Genomic DNA, 23,552 nt, shown 5'->3' on the forward strand with positions numbered 1-23,552 from the left:
AAAAAAAAGTCTTTAAAAGAGATTGAAGGTGGAAACAGAGGGAGCTAATTTGATGTAGAGAGGTAGACTGTTCCAAAGTTTTGGGCCTGCAGTCGCTAAAGCGCAATCGCCTCGTTTTTTAAGTCTAGAGCTAGGCACAATGGGTAGACAGTGATCACATGCACATCTTCAGTCTGGTTGCAAAAGAGCAATCTGACAATTATAGATTAGTTGGTCTTTAAATACCAAATAAAACTGTTTTATGACTCATTGATGTACCTTCTCCATATGTTCACCTTTTTCGTCCACCTATTTTTATATAAAATGGTAGATATCGCATAAAAAATGCTTGTTGGAAACGCCAAGATGCGCATAAATTCTAGAAATGTTCATAAAAATAATATGTGCTCCATTGCTATGATAAGAAGACATGCGCATAAAATACAATGCAAACACGTTTACAGAATAAATCCCTCCATGTGCAACAAAAAAAAATGCATGTGATGTTTCTGAGCAGAGGGTGTGATTGGATTAACCAGCAGACCAATTTCATTGCACAGCATCTCAAATGTTGCTTAAGTCATTGTGAAATTCCCTGACCAAAGTCTGTCATCAGAATGATTGGGTATAATGACCTTTAGTCTGTGCGCTCTGAGACACAAGGTACGAAAAAAGAGCCACAGTGGCTTCTCCGATTGCATCAACTTCAATTTTTAATACAAATATTTTGCATAAATTTCCTAGTAAGTGACAAGCTAATGTTAAAGGGATATTTCTTAGTGGAACCCAAAAAAAGATATTTTGGTTTATTTTTGTTAGAATTAACTTCAATTTGTATGGCCAAAAAAAGCAAAATATTTGTTTTTATGTATTGTATACAGCTAATTGATATCATTTACCATATATAGGGTCTGTTTGAGTGAGCTAATTAACAGTTTCAAAATATTTTTAGTGCATTTTTATTTTTCAAAATTAAAAAAACATTTTCATCTGTAATTGCATTCACACGATTAACACTGCTAATACAACCGTTTATCCACCGTTTAACTGTCAGGTTAGGAAAATGAGTCCTGATCTGACGACAAACGACGCTTACAGTATGTATCACGTAATCCATATGATCTCTGCTGAGCTCAAGTCTATTAATGAGAGTTAAACTTTTCACCTCGTCCTCATGTTCAGGATGCATTACAGGCAAGCGGAGTTCCAGCTAGCCTGTCTGTGGTTAACTAAGCATGCCCAGCGGAGAAAGACGAGCACAGTTAATTCGGGATCACAGCGCTAGCACACTTCAACAGCCTCAGTGCACTGCAACTAAACATCAAACATGTTATTTAAACCTTACTCAGACAGAAAAGTGCAGCGGTCTGAAAAACTGAGTATCACTTTGGGCTCCTCTCATATATGAAATGTGATTTTAAAAAGCAAACTCTCTGAAGTCTCACAACTTGAGGAGCATGTCATATTTCTGTCCCTTCCGCACCCAATCCTCTGCGTCTAGGGAAACGACGGGCTCAAAACAGCCTCCGAGACACAGGAGGAATATCTCCACATCTTAATGGGCCAATGTACTGTCAGGTTTTATGGCCTAAGGCCAGTGTGGAGCGTAGCGTGGTGCTTGTCTTCTCAAGGCGATCCTGAAAGGCTCTAACAAAGCCTGCTCTTTGAATGACACCCAAATCCCTCTGTGACATCCCATCACTACAGCCAATGGTGCAGTAAATTCCCCTGCCAGCGTGACACAACCTAGCAAGGTATCAGCCACAACACCTGCTGTCTTTCCTGGCCACTGGATCTGCCGTCTCGGGCGCGTGTGTTTGAGGTCATGCGTCTGTGCATATAGAGCATGTGCACTTTGATGGATAGTGCGTGTAACAACATTACCTCTCGGTTGTTTGGCAGGCATATTCAGCTGGGGAGATGTTCGCAGCGTCAGGCTGCTCCGGAGCAATCTGCGAACTCGTTGCTTAATGCATACAGAATACAAATCACCATTAAGCCGTGCTAAGTGCTAGTTTAACAATGCTAACATAATTTACTGCAACAATAATAGCCGCAATCTCTATTGCCCCGTGGGAAATTGATTTAATATAAACTATTAGCTGGTCATTTTCAAAGAGATGTGTTGGCACAAATTCAGAGCGCAAGGTCGCACTTTGGAACAGAATATTAACCGTTTTGTAGCAGCCTGCTAACGCCACGAACGTTTATGATACTGCCTGTGATGCTGGGAAAAACTTGTTGGCTACTCTTGTTGTTAATGTATTAGTCAAATGTTTGGATGCACTGGACTGAAATTATGTTTCTCATGAATATTAAAGCATTTTCATGTAAAGTAGGGGTTTTGAACTTTTACAAAAAAAAATATGCTAAAATGTTCAGAAATATTTAGAAATATAAAAAACACTAGTAATGACTTACAGTATAATTGAATCAGGGATTAATTAAATAAAATTTCATTAAAATAAATGAAAATCAAATTTCATTAAAAAAAATCAAATCATTTAATTTAAATGTTTTATATTTCTATTTTTAAGCTTTCTAAGTAACTTTCAGGGACCCTTAATCAAAAGACTTTTTGGAATTAGGGATGCACCGAATCCAGGATTTGGCTATGGATTCGGCCGAATATTGGGCTTTTTGACAGGGTTTGGTTTTTGCCAAACCTTAGAATTTTTTTTCCATCGAACCCTAGGCTTGCACTACGTACGCTACGCTGGTCGACGTCACGCCGCCGTTGATTAGGGGAAGATGTTTACGTAGGTAGACCGTTCGAATGCAGTAGGCTGTGAGAAAGTGAAAATGGAACTTGTGAGCAGAAAAAGTGTTGTTTGGCAGTACTTTCAATCTAAAGAAGGCGATTCAAGTCGAGCTACATGTTCATTTTGCAATGCCGATTTGCCTTGTAGTGGCAAGGACCCTAAACAATACACAACATCGCCACTGTTAAAAAAAATTGTGTATGAAACATCTGAAAGAATATGAGTTGTGCATGAAGGAAACTACAGACAGCAGCCAAAATGCAGCAACTTCAGGTACGGCAAAGGAAGGACAATCACAGCTAAAAACTTGTGTTAACCAGACAACATTGCCAGCTTTGCTAGCCCTAGACCGAACTGACAGTGGGCCTCAGATAACCCACAAGCCTAATTTATGGGATTATAAATCTAAAAGGCTAATATTTTGCATATTGAATGGATCTTGAGATAGGGTAAACATAGGCCTATGGTAATTGTCAAAATAGTTTTTTCCCACTTGTCATCCTGGCATAATGTTGCCTATTCTTTTTTTTTTTTTTTTTTACAGTTAAAATAAAATAAAATGAAAATTACACTGCTGTGGACGTTGTTTACTTCATTAATGTGTTTACTGTGTTAATGGACTGAGGATGGGAGTAGTATTCGGTTTCGGATTCGGCAAAATCTTAACCAGTGGATTTGCTATTCGCCCGAACCCCAAAAATCTGGATTCGGTGCATCCCTAGATGGAATATTGTAAACAGGGGTGTCAAAATGTGCATTTTTAACTGTAAGCTAAACAAATGAAATCTACAATTATTTGCAAATTTACCTGTTAAATCCAAAACACATCACAACTTAAGTGTTTTTGCAGAATTCATCAGGATTAGCATACACATTTATACTTTTAACTAAAAATGAATTGAAAACAAATAAAGAACTTGAATTCATAGGTGCAATTTTCATTTCTCTAGCGGAGTAACATGTTTATGGACATTGAGTGGCTTTCCTGGGCTAAAGCGCTATGTTACATTTTTCACAAGCTGTTTTATTGACATATTTTTGCAGTGTAAACATGAGTACTTGAGGTATCGTCTATTTCATTAAGTTGTATTGTATCTTTCAACATATGTTCTGATGTTCATTCATATTTATTTTGTGCTGTAACTAGTAGTAAAGCATGTGCGCTCCGCACTGCTGCTTGTACAGATATGTGGCTATAACAATGTCGCGCCACATTAGAGAGCTTCAAAATGGCATTTATTGTTTGAATTTCCTGATAAAATTGACAGAATTTGAATTCTGATACCTTGTTTCTTATCAAAAGAATTTTTTTATGATTTCCATTACACGAGAGTAGATGTTAAAACTTCATGCTGATTTGTACTCGGCTTTCGCCAAGATAAGCACCAACTAAGACGTAGCTTTACAGTAACCTATGCTTCTCCATCCATTTACGCTTCTTTCCATCTGGTGACGTGAATCTCCTTCTGTCTGGTGTTAATAGTGTATTTGCGCGTCAGCACACACAACGGCTGCAACCACAGTGCGGTCCCCCCATAACAACCCTCTGGATTGAGCGGAGTAGGGAACATCTCTAGGGTCTTCAAGTGGGCACCTTCCGTCCTCAGTGTTTCGTCGACTAGCCCACGACACCTCAAGAGGGCTCGACAGTGACTCTGGCGTCCCATAGTAACCCCCCTCCGTCCCCCACTCAACTCAGCCCAGCTTACTGACCTCTACTTCCCTCTTGCTGCTGAGACCTAACCACAATCTCACAATCTCTCCACAACCCAACCATACGCGCCAACCCGTATGACTAAGGCTGTCGAGCCCCACTGGTGCGTTAATATGCAGTTTCAGTGGCAACGGTTCCGTATGGCATACCACCTACCGCAAAACACAATATCTGCCCAACCACCCGTCATTCACGCAATATACACAGGAACGTAATGACTGTAAATACTATACAACCTCTACAAATAAACCAACAGTGCTGCTGAGACCAAACCACAATCTCTCCGCAACCCAACAATACGCGCCAACCCGTTTGACTAAGGCTGTCGAGCCCCACTGGTGCGTTAATATGCAGTTTCAGTGGCAAGGGTTCCGTATGGCATACCACCTACCGCAAATCACAATATCTGCCCAACCACCCGTCATTCACGCAATATACAGAGGAACGTAATGACTGTAAATACTATACAACCTTTACAAATAAACCAACAGTGCTGCTGAGACCTAACCACAATCTCACAATCTCTCCGCAACCCAACCATACGCGCCAACCCGTTTGACTAAGGCTGTCGAGCCCCACTGGTGCGTTAATATTAGGGCTGCACGATGTGTCGTTTTAGCATCGATATCGCGATGTGCGCATCCACGATAGTCACATCGCAGGATGTTGCGATGTAGGCCTAAGTCGTACAGTAGTTGATCCGTGATTCATGATCTGTACGGGCCAGCAGCTCCGGATTAATTGCAAAGTTTAACCATCATATAGTGAAAGTTTATCATTTGCATGTGTTTTTAAGTCCTGTCAGTTTAAACATCAAGCGTAAGAAGACTGGAACTTGCGCGTTGTTTTCTGTGAGCCGGGCAGATCAGTGGTCTTTCTCTTATTTCTGAGCTTGAACGAACACGAGAATTCAAAATAAAGTCAGAATGCCCTTCCTCCATTGAACAATTTTTGGCGACCGCCAAAGCGTATTTTTGTCCCGCCAAAGCCTTATTTGACCGGTGAGTGATAGATGACTGACTGCTGCGCAAAACTGAGAGAACGAGCAGAAAGAGAGAGCCCCGGTCGCGCGCGCACTCTCACCGTTTTCAAACTGTCTTGCTCTCTCACCCTCCCTCGCGCATATTAATGAATTGAGTTGACTGAGTATCTTTGAGAATACACAATGGTAAAAGGTCGGAAGACCGAAGTTTCAGGTGAAGCATTCGGATATATTTTTTTCCTGAACTACCGCTGGTTGTGAATTGTGCTAAAAAAAATATTCTCTGAAAAGCGTTCCACACATTCAGATAAACCACACTTTCAATAAACAAAACAAAAAAAAATCTATCCAGTGATGAAATGTTTTCTGTGTTGAGACCAATCTTGTGCGATGTCCTAACTGCCGGGATAATCACACAACGTGTGCCGTGGTCCGTTAATGACACCTCCAATTCGCGAACTAATGATTCATTTGAACCGATTCACTTTAATGAATGGTTAAAACAACTTATCTGTCCAACACTGAACTCACGAGATATAACAAATCGGAAACACTTTACAATAAGGTTCCATTTATTAAACTCTAGTTAACTACATTAGTTAATAGAATCTATGAAGATTTACTCCTTTACAAAATCACCCCAGTCATTCAGATGATTCATTCTTTCCAAAGAAAGCTATTTAAGTCATTGGGTGAAATTGTTTTCATATCGCAATATATATCGCAGAAAAATAAAATATCGCAATGTAATTTTTTCCCAATATCGTGCAGCCCTAGTTAATATGCAGTTTCAGTGGCAACGGTTCCGTATGGCATACCACCTACCGCAAATCACAATATCTGCCCAACCACCCGTCATTCACGCAATATACAGAGGAACGTAATGACTGTAAATACTATACAGCCTCTACAAATAAACCAACAGTGCTGCTGAGACCTAACCACAATCTCACAAACTCTCCGCAACCCAACCATACGCGCCAACCCGTTTGACTAAGGCTGTCGAGCCCCACTGGTGCGTTAATATGCAGTTTCAGTGGCAACGGTTCCGTATGGCATACCACCTACCGCAAAACACAATATCTGCCCAACTTCCCGTCATTCACGCAATATACACAGGAACGTAATGACTGTAAATACTTTACAACCTATACAAATAAACCAACACCCTTCAAGTTTTCAAGAATTCTACGAAACCGTAGCATGGCGGCCTGTACTCAGCCAGCTAGAATCTTTCCGTCTCAACCACAGCCAGTTGCTGCTCCTTTCTGCTGCTTCAGATAAGTTCTTTACTGTGCGAAGCAACTCTTGACCACTGAATCCGACGTCTCTTACCCCTTTTCCACCAAAGCATTTTGAGAGCCGGTTCGGAGCCGGTGCCTACTCGCGAACCGGTTCTTTGTGTTTCGACAGCCAAAGAACCGGTTCTCGGCCAGGAAAACTGGTTCCAAAGCGGCACCAACTCTTTGCTGGACTAGAACCAGAGAACTGTTCTTTTACCACCGTGTCATGCTTACGGCGGGGCTGGAGGCGGGTTTAGATGTGTCCTAAACATATTTTATGACCGCAAAGCCAGGAGAAACATTTGCAGAAACACGATGTAGTCCACCATTGTAATTATTATGCTTGAAGTTGGCGCAAGCGTTTCTAGCTTTTTTTAAATTTTATTTTTTTATTGAAAACATTATGTAAGCAAAGAAGAAAACAGTCAAAATATAGAACAAATAAACGGAAAGAAAAAAAGACACAAGACAGAGGTACATAACTAATCAGAAATGATTACATATCAAAGGAAAAGATTAAAAGACTTACTTATTTCAATTGTTTTTAAAGCCTTCATGGTACACAAGTTAGAGATAATCCCAAAATAATGTACTTGCTAGCGTTTCTGTATGGCGACGTACACAGTGACGTAACGACGTCGTTCGCTGGGCGCTCTAGTCAGTGGGAAAACAAACCGGTTCTGAGAAGGTTCGCAAGTTGAACCATCTCCGAACTAACTTTGAACCAGCACCAGTTCCGAACCAGTTCTTTTTTGGTGGAAAAGGGGTATCTGAGGAACCGGGTTGTAGAGTGTGCCACAAAACCTCGACAACCCACTTCCACTGGATAAACCTGGACTCTCCATCCTCGCTGTTCTGCTTCAGTGGCCAGATGAGCATACCGCAATTTCTTCCTCTCATATGCCTCATCTACCGCATCCTCCCATGGCACTGTTAACTCTATCAGTTGAACAATGCGTGCTGATCCAGACCACAAAACAATATCTGGTCGTAGGTTAGTGGTGGCAATCTCAGGTGGAAAAATAAGCCGTTGATCAAGATCAGCCAGCATCTTCCAGTCCCTAGCAGCTTCCTATTGTCCTGGGCGAGAATTGGTGTTAGCACCTTTTCTTGGTGGTTGCTCGCCTGGGCGGAGGAATATTGTCTTCTGCGTGTAATGTTTTGCTAGAACAGGCGGCAACTTATTGGTCATACTACGCTTGCCTTCCAATGCTAAAGCCAAACATCGCAATACTTGGTCATGGCGCCAAGTAAACCGACCTTGGCTAAGAGCCACCTTACATCCTGTCAAAATGTGCCTTAATGTGGCAGGTGATGAACACAAAGGACAAGAGGGATCCTCTCCTACCCAGAGGTTTAGGTTCTGCGGTGATGGGAGAACATCATATGTTGACCTAATAAGGAAACTGATCCTACTCTCTTCCATTGACCAAAGGTCTTGCCAGCCCATTTTTCGTTGTTCCACACTCTCCCATCTCATCCACTCTCCCTGCTTGGCCTGGGAAATGGCCTTTATACATCTCATCCTCTCCTCCTGCTTTCGCACCTCGTTGACTACCAGCTTCCTCCTTTGAGCTGGGCCTGCCTTGTGCCATTTAGGAGGAGCTAAACTGAGCCCAAAACCCCCTCTTCCATGCTGTACCTGTCCCAGGATATCCCCAATTTGAAGGTCAGCCTTTGCCTCTACTACAGATTTCTTAGTGTAAATGCATATTTTTTTGTACAAAACAAAAAATCTAATTATAATAAAAAAGTCCATCAAAGTTAGGTACTCAAATTTGAAAATAAGTGTTGACAAACTTTTGACTGGTACTATAGGTTCATTGGTTCATTGTCAATATAGATTATTTAGCAAAAAGTCATTATGAAGCTAAATCAATGCGTCCTCTTCTGTTTTAAGCAAATCACATAATGTTGACCACTAACATTGTGTATATAGTCTGTCATCCAGACAAGAAAAAAGAAAAAGATGGGTTGGCAGAATGGCAGACCACAAGAGAGAATAGAGAGAGAATGAGAGCAAGAAGGCGCAATACTTGTATTCTGTTGTTTGGACTGGCAGCCTCATAAAAACATAGTGACTCTGAAGCCTGGTGCTTTTCCCTGTGGAGGGGCTGCTGAGATGTCAGTTAGAGTTACTGAGATGTGACGGCCTTGGGAAGAGTCCCCTCAGATGAGATTTAGAAGCTGGGCTGACCAGGGAGAGCCGGGAAGGTTAGTGTAGTGAATTTATTGTGAGAAGGGGGGAAGGGAAGGCAAGGGAAGGGGGGGAATGTACTTATGCTTCTTCTAGTCACATTTATAATACTAATAATAAAAGTACAGAGCAGCAGCATTTATATATATATATATATCACTGTATATAGCATAATGGCTGAGTGTATTTAAAGTAGTGCCGCAAAATAATTGCATTATTAATTAAGAAGTGTTTGAAAAATACGAAGTGAATAAGTGAAAATAGTGAAACAGAATTAAGAAATATTAAGAAATATTAAATCAAGTAATCAAGAATATTTAAACCAAATCACAGATTTCAAATAAACCTGAAACAAAATGCATTTCTTATACATTTCTTTCTCAAATAAGAAGAAAAGAATAAGAAAAAAAATTCTCAAAGAAGATTAAAATATTCTTGTAACATTTATTAAGGAAATTAAATGTGAGTTCAAGTTAGGGGGAGATGAAAATTGTTACACTGTGATAGAGAGCCTGTTTTTAAGGCTGAAGGGAATTCGAAGGGAATTTTCAAAGAAGGGATTCATTGCATAATATTGTATGGATATTGGCCATAGCAGATCATTTCTTGTTAAAACCATTTACAAAAAAAGACAGGACAGATATCTGACAGTTCTAAGCTACAGGTAGATTCTTGCGGTCAGAGTTGAAGCTATTGTATCGGTTAGACAGCCCAGAAAATATGAGATCAAACGTTAAAGAGGCTTCCTCCTCTATTTGACTTCCCATATCCTTCTGACCGTGTCAGCCCTGTAGTTAAATCTCGCACAGTTCAGGATGGATTTCCTCTGAAAGAGGCTTAATACAGTGAGATGTAATGAAAGAGCTCATTAGCGATTCTGAGGGTGGTACTTATTTATCAATCATGCTCTGATTTATAGTATAATTAAACATGATAATTAGATGGTTGTTCAATCACTGCTGAATGGATGGCACTATTTTTCTAACGAACATCATTTGTTAATGAGGGGAAAGAATGGGTGTAACTTTATGATAACGGCTTGTCAGACTTCACATAGACTCTGATCATTTCCTCTGTCATTATCGCACCCAGACTAAATTCCTCCACATTTCTGCCATGTGCTTCGGAGCTGGAATATAATATGGTTATCAGCGCCTTGTTTCATTTTTCCAAGATGAAAAGGCATGACACTCTCACACCAATAACCAGTCGTTTTTAAGTTACTAGCCCCAGTGAAATGAAAATCAAGCATAGATTATCTGACAATGGGACTGTTTTTTTGTTTGTATAGCTTCCCATCAGCTCTAGGGAGGAATGAAGGACCTTTTCTTCACTTCAGTCGGCTTTCTCTTCCGTAATCCTGTCTGTTTGAACTGTGCAGTCTTTGATGAGAGGTTTTGTAGATGAAAAACTGGCTTGTTTGGCGTCTTCGTTATGCTACGAGAGTTTATTATCAATTATAAGAGACATTCTTCAACTTGTCTTATTTTACTCCGGCTCTAATGACCTTCCCCAGCAATTTGAGGAGACACGTCATTAATTAATGGCTTTGGTGCAACAAAATTAGCACTTTAGAGACCCGACAGGAAACTTCTTCAAAGTGTGAAATCCACCGCTGACACCATTTCCCTGCCGGCTTGGGAAGATCTGTGTCTTAATCAAAGGGCATCTGTGTTTTCTCTAATTTTTTCGAGATCTTTGGTCAAACCTTTTGTGTGTTGGTTTGATCATGTGTGTATAAGAGGCTTTTTGAAAGATCAGATCTGCTTCATGAATATTACAAGATCAACAGTGTCAATAAATGAAACAGATGTCTCCCTTGAGAGATCGCAGATGCCTGTCTATCCGTTCACCTCGGTTGGTGTGCCAATATGGCATCGCTTGTGAGCGTAAACACATCATGTCGATTGCTGTCATTCTGGGTGTGCCAACGCATGCACATATTTTTGTAAATAAGCATCATCATAGATTCAAGCTTGTTTTCGTGTATTGATTTGCTGAGCTTGGCTGCAGCATTAAAATGCAGTTTAACATTTGATCACTTGACCTTCTGCGTTGTTTTGAAGGAAGTTTGATGGTGATGTTTACTTCTAATTTCTGCAGTGTGCAGGACCATCTTTCTATGTTAGCTTATCAGTTTGGATCTCAAGGAATGATCTGTTCAAAATGAAATATTCAATATAGAGTTAATACCTGTTAATTTTCTAACAAGTTAGAAAAAGTTTGTTTTTTCACTGTATATATTGGGTCTTTATGCATGAAAATATATAGCTGCCTTTTAAATCTTAGGATGGGGGGGTCCAACACACAAGGATGATTATATTTGGGGGTCCGTGACATCTTGAAGATTGAAAATTCCTGTCACAGAGCTTGGCATTTCCAGAATTGACAGAAGTTATTGGCATTTTCCTAAAGTTCTTAGTTCTGTTCAGCAGTCGGATTCAGGCTGTAGGATCGGGCTCAGAGCCCAAGAATAAGCAGCATAAGCTTCCAGATATTTGTGGAGTGAACAATGGTCATCTGACCATGTGTACAATTCAGAGTCTGTTCAATATGTATGTGTATGCCCAGAAAAGCCTTCGTTCCACTGAATACTTGTGATGCATTAGATTCAGTAGAGAGAGCATCTACGCTTCTGCTCATGTAGAGCCAAATATCAGAAACGCTACGGTTTGAATTCTGAGTGTTGGGGTGTGCGTCTTTGGTGTCTTTGGAAGTCTGGATTTGGGTTTGTTCCAGGGGTGTTTTTTGAGCTGTGCCTCCTCAAAAAAAATGTTGGCTGTACAATAATATAACTAAACAAGTATAGTGAAATATGAGATTGTAAACAACACATTTTTCTCAAGTAACTGTCCAGCAGCAACCTCATTGAATACAAGTCTTACTCAATTTGATTCTGATTCATTTCTGATGCTGTAAATGAAGTGTTTCAGATAGATTCAAACCAGTAACATATGTTTTTAAACTTCTGATTAAAATAACTGGTTCATAAGAGTCATTTGTTCATAAAATGGAATTAGGACTAGGAATAAATCACTTTTAAGAATATATTCAGATAGAAAACAGTACTGTTTATGGTAATAGCTTAATTGTTTAATAGTTTAATGGTCTTTTTTTTACTGTTTTGCTGTATGTTTGATCAAATAAATGCAGCCTTGTTGAGTATAAAAGACTTCTTTCAAAAATATTAAAAATTGATTTGGGAAATGGAAATGAATGTGTAGAGATGGACTACACTGCAGTGTTCATTTTGACAGCAAACTTTGATTTAGTTTTAGTCATAGTCTTTTGACTAAAATGCCATTTAGTTTATCATATTTTAGTCATCATTTTAGAATTGTTTTAGTTTTAGTCTAGTTTTAGTCAACTAAATATCGTAAGATTATGGCTATCAAATGGGTTTACTTCAATTGTTTTGCAAACTTATTATACACTCCTGTAGAAAACATATATTAACCTGTAAATATGAATGATATTAAGGTTTGTACATGCAAAACAGACACAGATTTAATTATATGTATGCATTCTTAATAACAACTTGCATACATCATTCTTCATTCTTTCAAGCAGACGTATAAATTAAATATAGATTAATCCTTATTAAAGCTGTTAAAGTCATTTAGTCAAGAACATTAAGTGATTTTTTTGTCTTTTCCTTTTGTTGTTTGATTAACATTAATGATGAACAGCAGTAGGTTATTAGACTGCTTTAAGTTGCTGTAAGGCCGAATGCACGGATCCAATACACTGATACATATCCGATATTCTCACAGCTGTTTACTTTCACTTAAGATATAACGACTGTGTTTACGTGAATACTCACCAAAACAGATGTTTTGGCGTCATTTTGTGTGTATTTGGTTTTTATTTAGTTATCGTCTCGTTTTCGTCAGTGAAAAAACATGAACACTGCTACACTGTTCCTGTTGAATGTTTTTGATTCACTAAAAAGAAAAAATGGTCATTAGAGTCATTTTTCTGAAAATAGCTGTACAGTTAAAAGGTCAATCTTGGGAGTTTAATAATTGATATTGAGTAAATATAAAGATTGTGATTAATCAGAATTTTTTTTTTTTGTTTTTTTTTTTTTTACCCAGCCCTTTTCAAGTCCGAATCAAAATGAAATTGAACTTTTGAACTTTTTACACACACCACTGCCATGGTCGGTCACATTATTTACAATGACCTTAATTTAGGGAAGACGACAGGAAGGCATTAAAAAACAGCGTGTACCGCAAGTTTTTTTTTCATTGCTGCGTTGGCTTGCCTCTCTTCATGTAATGAACCTCATTATGTTCAATTACCTCAGAGATGCTGCTGTCCAGAGGGAGCTGCACTCAGACCTCTGGGGAGACGCGTCTGAAAATACACGCTGACAAACAACATCCGTTAGGCAGATTCATTAAAGCCATGAGAGGCCTTGCTGAGGTGTGGAGGTGGGTTTGTGGGATTCTTGTTTGGATACCCGGAGTGTGCCTGCATGCTTCCACTTTACACTTCCTTTAAAGTTCCTTTAATGTTGTAATTGGTGTGTATGGCTGAGAGCTTTAACCTGCTGTGATCACATAATGAAATTCATCTCTGTGAAGCTTCTATTTAGACAATCATGACTGAATTTTTGTCAATTTCTGTAACTAAAAGTAGTGAGACTACTGTTGTGATAATATTTTTCTGATGAGTAACATAAAGAAACCTGAAAAAAATAAATGTTTTGGTCACACTGTACTGCACACAGATTTAATATTGCATAAACTCGTACTAATAAAATGCACTCTCCTAGAATGGATTTTGGCAAGTCTAATTCATTTTAGTGAATAAGTTCATTTGTACAGTTACTTTTTTATTTAAAAATTATTGAAAAATATTTTATATTAAAATGATTAAAAAAAAATATATATATATATATATATATATATACATACCCTTTTTATGTATGAAAAAATAAAGTAAATTAAAGTCATTTAAAAGATATTGCCCCTTAAATCTAAATACATTCAATGTACAGTACATTAGTTTCATTAGTAGCATTTATTATTTTAAATAGAGAACCTTGACTGTAGTTAAACTACTTTTTTAGTAGATTTTTAGCTTGGGAATCTGCAGTTTAAAAGATTCTTCACTAGAACGGCTGTATTCAATTTAAAGTTTTCAGGTGGTATGACAAGGCTAACGGGTAAGGCATTGACCAACTTTTTTATTAAGAGAGCTTTGAAAGGTCAGACTTATGATTGACCATAAGAATGTGTTCTTTCTATTCTCCTGGGGAAAAAGATCCATTAAGCTCATCCACGAATATTGTGGCAGGTTGTTACAGAGCGTCAATGAGGCTCAAAATGTCTGACGGAGTTTTATGGAAAACAGAAGGTTAGACCTAGTGACCCTGTCTCCGTTGATTAAACTGTGCCGCCACATGGCAAATATCTTATGATCTACCAGACTTTTTCCTGCTGTAGTCATTATCATTAAACAAAGCATGTTGAAGATGCTTCGGGAAATAGCCCTTCTCTGACGTTAGCCTTTGACTTTTGCATTAGCACTTTGACCTTTTCATTAGGTCTGTGTGATGGCAGACTCTAAAAGGTGTAATAACAGAAACCGTGTCCTTAGGCCTCTTTCGCACAGAGGTCACACTCATAATAAGTTTGAACTTTACTTTTATTCATACTCGACTGGGTAAGGAACCCTGCAAACGTTATAAATACAGAGTTTGTAAATGAGGATTAGAGAGCTCAAGCATGTATGTTTCAAATCGATCAATGCTCATTCTGAACAGTATTGACTGAAGTGATGTTGGATTTGAATCTTGACTGATCCATATTCAATTTGCCCTCTGACTGAAAGCCATCATGAAATATTTTTCCCTGTAGCAATGGAATTGATCTTCATACTCGGCACAATATGTGAACATAATCATAGAATGACTTGTTTATACATTTTTTGTTTTTTGGTTCAAAAATGCATTTTTTTTCCCTTTTGGTCAGTATTCACACATTTAAATTTTCAGGAATAGAGGCAATGTCACAGAGAATCCGTCACTCTTTTTAGTATGTGGCATATGCTAATTGAGGTGTCATAATTAATGGCGCTCTCTTGATTGTTTGTTCCCGCAGCGCTGAGAGATAACCGGATTGAGCTGGTCCGAGCCACAGCGCAGGAGTTGACGATCAGCATCAGCGAGGTCACTCTGGGAGACGAAGGGCTGTACACCTGCTCCCTCTTCACCATGCCTGTCAAAACAGCCAAGGCTTTCCTCACCGTCCTGGGTAAGACATCATTTTACCGTGTGGGATTACATCCTAATGCAGCTAGAGTGTTGAGTCATTTAGCCTTAAAGGAATAGTTCACCCAAAAATTTTAATTATCCCATAATTTACTCAACTTTACTCAAGCCATCCTAGGTGTATATGACTTTCTTCTTTCAGCCAAACACAATCAGAGTTATATTAAATAATATCCTGGCTCTTCCCAGTGTCACATGTGCTATATATAATCACACAAATGAAGATTTCAGAAGTCTTTCATTCAACACACAGGTAGTTCAAACATAGGGTAGCTTCACCATAACACAGACGAGACCGAACAAATTGACCTGAAAACACAGGAACTTAAATCCATGGGCAAACGAGTTAATCAACAATGACACAGCTGAATGTGATGGCAAATCATATTATACCATGGTGTGGGTGAATACTCGATTCTGATTGGCTGCAGGGTGTCCATTAAAAAGTGATAGAGGACACCTAGTAAAGGAGTTCTGGTGAAACTGACTGTTTACCGTTCGAAATTACTAAATAAATGTGCTGGCTACATCAGCTGTGAGTAACCATAGCAACAGGCAGTCAAAGTATCCGTTTACTATTTATTGTATCTAAACATACGTTGGGTCAGAGGTCACCCTTCCTCCAGAACTCAACTCTCTCATGAACGCATGTGATTATAGTTTTAAAAGTTTGAAATGTGGATATTTTTCTTACACTGAAGACTGGATGCTAAAAAGTCCCCCAATTTTTTAACACTATGTATATCCATGGATGCCTTTTTTGGAGGACAGAAATATTGCTTTATCGTTGCTAAATGTGTGCAACCAGTCTAAAACAGATTACACAGAGATTCTTTTAAAGGAGCTACTCTTATTAACAAGTCGAAAGAAAATTGTAAAATTTGTAGTTTCCAGAAAGTAGATAGATAATTAGAATTTTACCTCAGTGGGGGCGTTTCAAATCTAACTTTGGCCTGGATCAGGATTTAATTAAATTGATTCACCCGGTCGCCTTCAACAAAGACACAGATGATCACAGAACAGTGTTGAGAAATGACACAGAAAGAAGTTTAATTAGTTTCCTCTATCAACTTTTACTACTTTTGTCAATCAAAAGTCAACCAGACTTTGAATCAAGTCCCAAACAAACCAGAGTTAATGTCAGCTGTGACGGTCCACAAACAGTGCTTAATGCCATATTTCTGCATTAATTAGGAGCCCAATTAGCTAGACTCCTTTTAATTAGTTGGCGTACAACATTTAAAATCATTATAGTTGTACACTCTGTCAACAAGCCTGCATTACATAATGTTTTGCTCATTGTGAAAACACGAATGGATGCAATTAATTTACGTGTTGTAATTAATATCTTGGAAAAATATGCAGTAATATACACAATGCTTATTTATTATTTAAACATTTTGTTACAGGGTTGTTATTATTTGATAACATTGTTTTTATGGGTATTATGTTTGTCACATTTATAATGGATATTGTGGGTTGTGATTTTCACAAGTACAACACAAGTTCCTATCCAGAATGAGCATTCTTTGTTGATCGAGCTGCTGTGATGATTTTTTTAACCAATCCGGCAAGTTAGCATCACCTTGGTTCTATCGACAAAAGCCCAATAGGATTGTTCCATTGGCTTTTGGATTATTGCAGAAAATAAGCTCTGTGACTAAGCAAAAATATGATTGTTACACTTTTTGTTCAGCGTGATAATCTTCACAAATTAACATAACTTTTATGACTTTTATGAAGCCTAAATACAATCGTCAGGAGTGAAAAGTTAAATGTTGGCTATAATCGAATACAAACTACGGTCACATGACTTCAGTGTCACAATTACTAAGCTTTTGACAACTCTTTCAGTCTTTATATAAATAAAAAAAATCCTGAAAGTTTGAGTTAGAATAGCGGACTAGTGAGTAGATTACCTTTTCGGTGTGATGGTGTTTAATTACCCAGGCTGCCACTGTAGTCCCATTTAGGCCCTTGTTAGTAAGTAGAAGCTTTAAACTTTAAACTCAAGAGGCTATTACTGATGTATTTTATGTCGTAGAGTAAAACATGCAATATCTTGAGCGTGTTTTAAGCACAGACCTCATTTCAGGCATTTAACCAAAAATGCATTCAAAAAACCTATCGACTTCGAGACATTGGAACTGGAAGTGCTAAAATGCTAACTTGTTTCTGGGTTTTGCCCTAAAAAAATACATAATTATCTGCAGCGCTCTATTACAGAAAATTCAGCAGATTAGCGCAGCCCAACGTACTTTACTGTATAGACTAAACGTCGATTAATCCATCGTTTGGTGAATTACAGCTTCCATGATCAATTGAAAATGTGCACAAACACTGAAATATGACACAGCAAAGTGGAAAAGGTGAATTTGACCTTAAGTGGATTTGTCTAAAACATTTGTGTATTAAATATCAAGAAATGATTCAGTCAGAAACGACAGCTTGGCATCTTCAGGTTTCTTGTCATCTTGGGACGATATTAAAAAACAAAAAAACAACATGGCGCTCAGCGGAGGTTACAGGTCACACTGCTTTAGAATGACTGATGTATTTACTCTGTTGCTTTTTAATGCATAGTACATTGTGGTTGTTTTTGCTTTGATTTATTTCTTAGGAATGTGATTAAGGCCTCTTACTCAGGGGAGCAATAAGGTCTGTGAACTGAATGCCAAACGTCTGATCTCATCTTCAATCAAGGCGAAACCAATATCTAATTTTCCTGACTAATGTTCCCTATTGATTTTTCTTTGTCTCTGCCCACAACCTCAGAGAGGAAGCTCCTGACACAGTAATGTATTTGTGGGCCACAGAATTTCCTGTGTGCTTGAAATTTCGTAAGATTGAAATGCTGATTGCTTTTGTACGTGGAAACAAACGTTTGAGGTTCACTCTTCTCTTTCAGGTGATGGCGTTAGGATATGTTATGACCATTGCTTTGAAACATGTCCAATGAAACTTTTGTATAAGTATGGTTTTCATGTGTACATAATTAAATCAATTAAATAATACTGGGAAGGGAATACAACAACACATATACTGTGTGAATAGCCTTACGTCTACTAACAGATTGACGTCTTAATTGCAAAATGAATTGCTGTTGATTGCATGCCAATGACAGACAGTTTACTTCATATTGATACACTAGCATTCAAAAGTTGTTGTTTTTTACATAAATTAATACTTTTATTCACCAAAGGTGCATTACATTGTTTAAACCGTGAAAGTAAAGACTTTTACTTTGCTGCAAAAACATTATATTTAAAATAAATGCTCTTGGACATGGTTTTCCACAAAAATATTAAGCATAACAACTGCTTACAACATTGATAATAATAAGAAATGTTTCTTGAGCACCAAATCAGAATATTAGACTTTCTGAAGGATCATGTGACATTGAAGACTGGAGTAATGATGCTGAAAATTCAGCTTTGCATCAAATGGATTAATTACATTTTACATTTACATTGCGCCCCCTGCCGTATAACAGTAAAAACACAGAAAGCCAGAAAATTCCATCAATAGACTTTATTCAGAGCAGCATCATCAAGGCTAAAATGAAATGAATGAAAGCGAGGCTGTGAGGGAGAGACTTATTTGTAAACTTATTTTCAATGGAATCTGCTGTAAAACGCTGTATAAAGCTCCTAGATCACTTTTAATTTTCCACAACTTATGTTGCCTGTAGTTTTTTGTCTACTGAAATTTCTCTGAAAGATATTTTTGCAGCTGTTTCATCAGCAGAATAATCTAAAAGCACATTATATATATAATAACAGTACAACCCACTGAAGAGATTGTACCACTGTATTTCTATCCCTCACAGCCTTTCATTCCCATTAAAAATCAAAGATGGCGCTGCTGTGAATGAGTTCTATGGTGGGAAAGGGTTGTCCCATAAATGACAGAAAATTTCATCAGTGGCGAGGGAAAAGTTAAACTCTGCAATAATATGATCAAATAACCACTGACAAAAAGGGTCTAAATTTAAATTAACCTCAGTGAACGACAAAAAACCCCAGGCAAAATAAAAGGACTGGAGTAGTTCATGGAAGATGATAAATAATCTCTAAAAAATGTTCCATTAAAATTCACACTTACCTACTGTTAATATTTTTGAAATATCTCGCTCTTTTTCTCTCTCTCTCTGTCGCTTTATTCCCTCCATGTTTAGGTGTGCCTAAGAAACCAGAGATTAATGGACTCACCAAGCCTGCAAAGGAGGGCGATCACATCACTCTGACCTGTGTGACCTCTGGCAGCAAACCTGCGGCTGACGTCCGATGGTTCAGAAATGAGAAAGAGATCAAAGGTAAGGAATATTATGATCAAACTCACATTAACACACTATAAGACAAATCACAAGGAAGATTTACTACATTTGAGTGCATATGTTTCAAGTTCAGAATGGAAGAATGCTTAGGCTCAGTGAAATATGTAGCTAACGACTCGTGTAGCATCTTCTCCACAAATCCATCACCTTATAAACAATGTCCCATCTCAGTCAGACGGAAAGAGAGAGGATGAAAGCATGCGTACGATGCAGATGGCATTGAGTGCCTTTGTCGTGACTTGTGTGTGCTGCACTTCTAAAAATACAGCAGGTTCTAATTAGCATTGAGGCGACGTCTCCCACGCTGACTGATTATTGTGTCTCTGGTGGACGGAACCTTGGGGAGAGGCCTTTACAGTGAGGAAGACGTGAACCCCGAAGGATGAAGCATGGCTCAACAGTTTTAGTGTTTTTGGAACTACTTTGTTTCGCAGGGATTAGCTTGTTTATCTGTACATTTCTGTATTTTGTTTTCAATTTGGTAACACTTTATTTCGATAGTCCACTTTAGACATTCAACTAACTACAAGTAACTTTGCAGCTACATGTCAACTAACTGTCATCAGAGTATTAGTAGACTGTCTGCTTAATATCTGCTAACACTTTATTTTGTGGGTCCCCCAATAGATATTCTACTCACTATAAGTAACTTAGCAACTACATGTCAACTTGTTCTCCTAACCCGAACCCTAACACCTAACCATAACCTAACAGTCTACTGACAGTCTACTACAGCCTACTAATATTTGAATGAGAGTTAGTTGACATGTAGTTCAAAAAGTTACTTATAGTTAGTAGAATGTCTAAAATGACTATCAAAATAAAGTGTAACCATAAATGGTAATCATACATTGAATGGATGTTAATACTGGGCTATTTACACAGGACACTTTTTTGCATTCCACTGCGTTGCTTTTCCATTGTTTTCTATGCAAATTTGCAATAGACGGATGTATATGTAATGAAATATTGTAATGAAATATTGCACTGCTTGCACTTTTCTGTGCAATAACACTACTAATGCGGACCAGAGCTTTCACGCTTTAAAAAGGATGTTAAAATCCATACTGTGCACTAAGTCAAATGATAGCTTTGTGTCATGGACAGATAGAAATCTAAGTTAATATTCACAGATCATTTTCCCCTAATCAGAGTTAATTTTTGCAACCAAATCGAGTCAAAGAATGAACAAATCCTTCAGACCATTTTTGCAAACCAGATCAACTAATTCACTGAAAAGATCTGAGTCAAAAGATTCGCTGCTACACTCATTAATGTTCCAAGGAAAGCATTGGAATATGGTACACAAGTTGTGTGGTCAACATATATGATGATTTTATGAACTTTTACATACTTTGTGGTTGTTGTTTTGTCTTTATAGTCCCAGTTGTCATTGACTTTCATTACTTAAAAAGTGGCCAGAATATTCTTTGAATAACTTTTGGGTTCCACAGAAGGGGAAAAAAAGTGATATGATTTTGGAACAACATGAGGATTTTTTTTTTCATTTTAGGGGAGAAATGCTCTTTTAATCTATGACCAAAATAAAGAAATAAAAAAAGTACCTAAAGCCTGAGTTTAGCCTCTTATCAGTACCTAGGCAAGGGTTTTTATAATTTTGACTTCGAATTTAGATCCTGATTTGGCTCCTTATCAGATATTACATCTGCGGTCAGTCCCTCTGGTCATTTAATAAACAGACATAATTTGTGTGCAGGGGAGGATTTTCAGAGCTTATTTCATTTCATTAAGGGATCAGTGATGTTTCAGATGAGAACGGCGGAAACGTAAGCTGCTTTGTTTGAGATTCCTTTAAGAAACTGATACCTGATCTCCTTACGCGCGACTCTGGCTCGCTGTAGTCCCAGATTAATGATACGATCTTCATATTCATTAAGAATCATGGTGTTTAGGCTAGGCTGGATGTATTCTTTAATTAATAGTGATTATTTAAAGCATCAAAACAACAGATTTGTATAAAAAAAGAGATGCATTTAACCTTGATAGATGTGGAAATCTTAAATGTTTTGCTGCATTGGAGTTCTTTTCTTCACATTACTTCGAAATTCGGATGTTTTCTTTTAATTATCTGTGAAGGTATTTGATTAATTCAGCTACATTTTTCTCCAGCCGTGAGGTCCGAGATTAATATGACCATTAACACTGAAATTTTCGCTCCCTCTCCGACTCCGAGACCACAGGTTCATTTTTTTGGTGTGTTTTGTAATGCAGGTGCAAATTATCAAATGCGAGTGTGTGAAAAAGACATTTCATCCATCAAACATGCAAGAATAGCATTACCTAACTCGAATTTGCGAGCAGGTGGTTTGAACGAGAAAGCAGCATATGGTAAATATATTTAGATAATGCAGCATGTAGCCTGTACCGTGAACTCAGGAAGGGGTTTGCTAAGGTGTCTCTGAGTCTCGTCAGTCCACAGTCTCATAAAGCATGAAGATTATAGGCTCTCTGTTGATTGCAAAGTGTCAGACCTAGATATTTTCATCATGAATGTGTATTGTGATGGATGGATCCAATAAGACAATAACACATTTGAAGGATGCAAGAAAAAGAGTGGACCCCAGAGAGACGAAAAACCCACAATATATATAAACACAAGATGTTTGACATATTCAATTATACACATTGAAGCCCTACATATAATAAAATACTGAGCACAAAGGAAAAAACAGGGAACAATTTGGTAATGTGAGTGACTTAGTTTGTTTAGTCTGGTTGTCTTGGTTTCATGGCAGGTGTAAGTGAACGAAAGGATATTGCTTTGTTGGCTCTGCTCACTCCAGTTAGTCGGCCTGTTGTTTTCCTTTTGTGCTTCTTTCTGTCTTGCCTTTGTGTTTGCGGCCTTCCTGTCGCTGTGTTTGTGAGCCGTGGCAGCTGTTGTCATCGCTGTTTTCCGCACTTCTCCACCGCCGCGTGAGGCTGAACTGTGATAAACGCATTTATTTTGGAACCATGGACTGGGAATAGCAGTTGCATTATTGTGGGATCTCTGGGACTGTAGCAACGCTCAGCCCGGTATTAAATTTGTGCCGGTCTCCAGGATGCAAGACATCTCACACTTTCTCCCCCCGAGTATGCAGAGCCCAAGATGCTCTGCGTTTGTGTGTGAAATTGACAGCTGTAATGGAATCCAATATCACCACCTCTCACATTCTCTCATGCCTCTCTCTCTCTCTCTCTCTCTCTCTCTCTCTCTCTCTCTCTCTCTCTCTCTCTCTCTCTCTCTCTCTCTCTCTCTCTCTACCTCCCTCCTTCTCTCTCTCTCTCTCTCTCTACCTCCCTCCTTCTCTCTCTCTCTCTCTCTCCACCTCCCTCCTTCTCTCTCTCTCTCCCTCTCTCTCTCTCTCCCCCTCTCTCTCTCTCCCTCCCTCCCTCCTTCTCTCTCTTCCTCCCTCCCTACCTCTCTCTCTCCCTCTCCCTCTTATTCTCATCATTTGAGTAAAATTGGGCATCTGTTTATTGCATGTTAAACTAACCAGCAAATATTACTTAGACCTCATCCTAGCAGCCACCTTAACAGCAGTCCATGCATTATTTGCACATACAGTTGGACCAAAAGTCTGATACCACTGTATTTAGCATTTGTAATCAAAATATTGATTTGCATATTATATTATCAGCATAACAATATGAGGGGAAAAAGGTGAATTGAAAAACTTCTTATGCTGGTTTCAGACTACACAATATTGTTGTCTGTTATGACAACTGTTCTCATGATAATCACAGGAATGAACTTCAACAGTGAAAGCCTGACCGAGTGGGACTCTTGTCCAGTTCCTCACGCCGTCAGATTATCTTTTCCTTTTCCTAGTCTCTTCCGACCGCGTTTCCTCTGCTTTTTCCATCGTCGAGTATCACGTCTGAAATGCGCGCAAGTGTCTTTGTGCTTCATATGTTGTTGTTCATGTGTGTGACGTCGTTGCCGTAAAGCAGTTTGTGATTCTCGCGAGATTTGTCGGGGGTGCTCCTCTCAAACTTGCATTGCTGGTTTTTCCAGC

The 23,552-nt window shown here is 38.5% G+C and overlaps 1 protein-coding gene across 8 annotated transcripts in view; it reads left to right on the plus strand.

Moving 5' to 3' along the window:
* The window catches only part of cadm2a (cell adhesion molecule 2a), a 496,729-nt gene that overhangs the window by 432,607 nt on the left and 40,570 nt on the right, over nt 1-23,552 (plus strand). For all 8 annotated transcript variants that reach the window (XM_077242793.1, XM_077242794.1, XM_077242796.1 and 5 more), the window contains 2 exons: nt 15,028-15,180; nt 19,375-19,512. In XM_077242793.1, the coding sequence (XP_077098908.1) occupies nt 15,028-15,180; nt 19,375-19,512 (291 nt within the window). The remainder of the gene's footprint in view (nt 1-15,027; nt 15,181-19,374; nt 19,513-23,552) is intronic.

The sequence above is a fragment of the Siphateles boraxobius genome, unplaced genomic scaffold (genome assembly GCF_051911475.1).
Source record: "Siphateles boraxobius isolate OS27281-9 unplaced genomic scaffold, OSU_SipBor_1 25, whole genome shotgun sequence".
Lineage (NCBI taxonomy): Eukaryota > Metazoa > Chordata > Actinopteri > Cypriniformes > Leuciscidae > Siphateles > Siphateles boraxobius.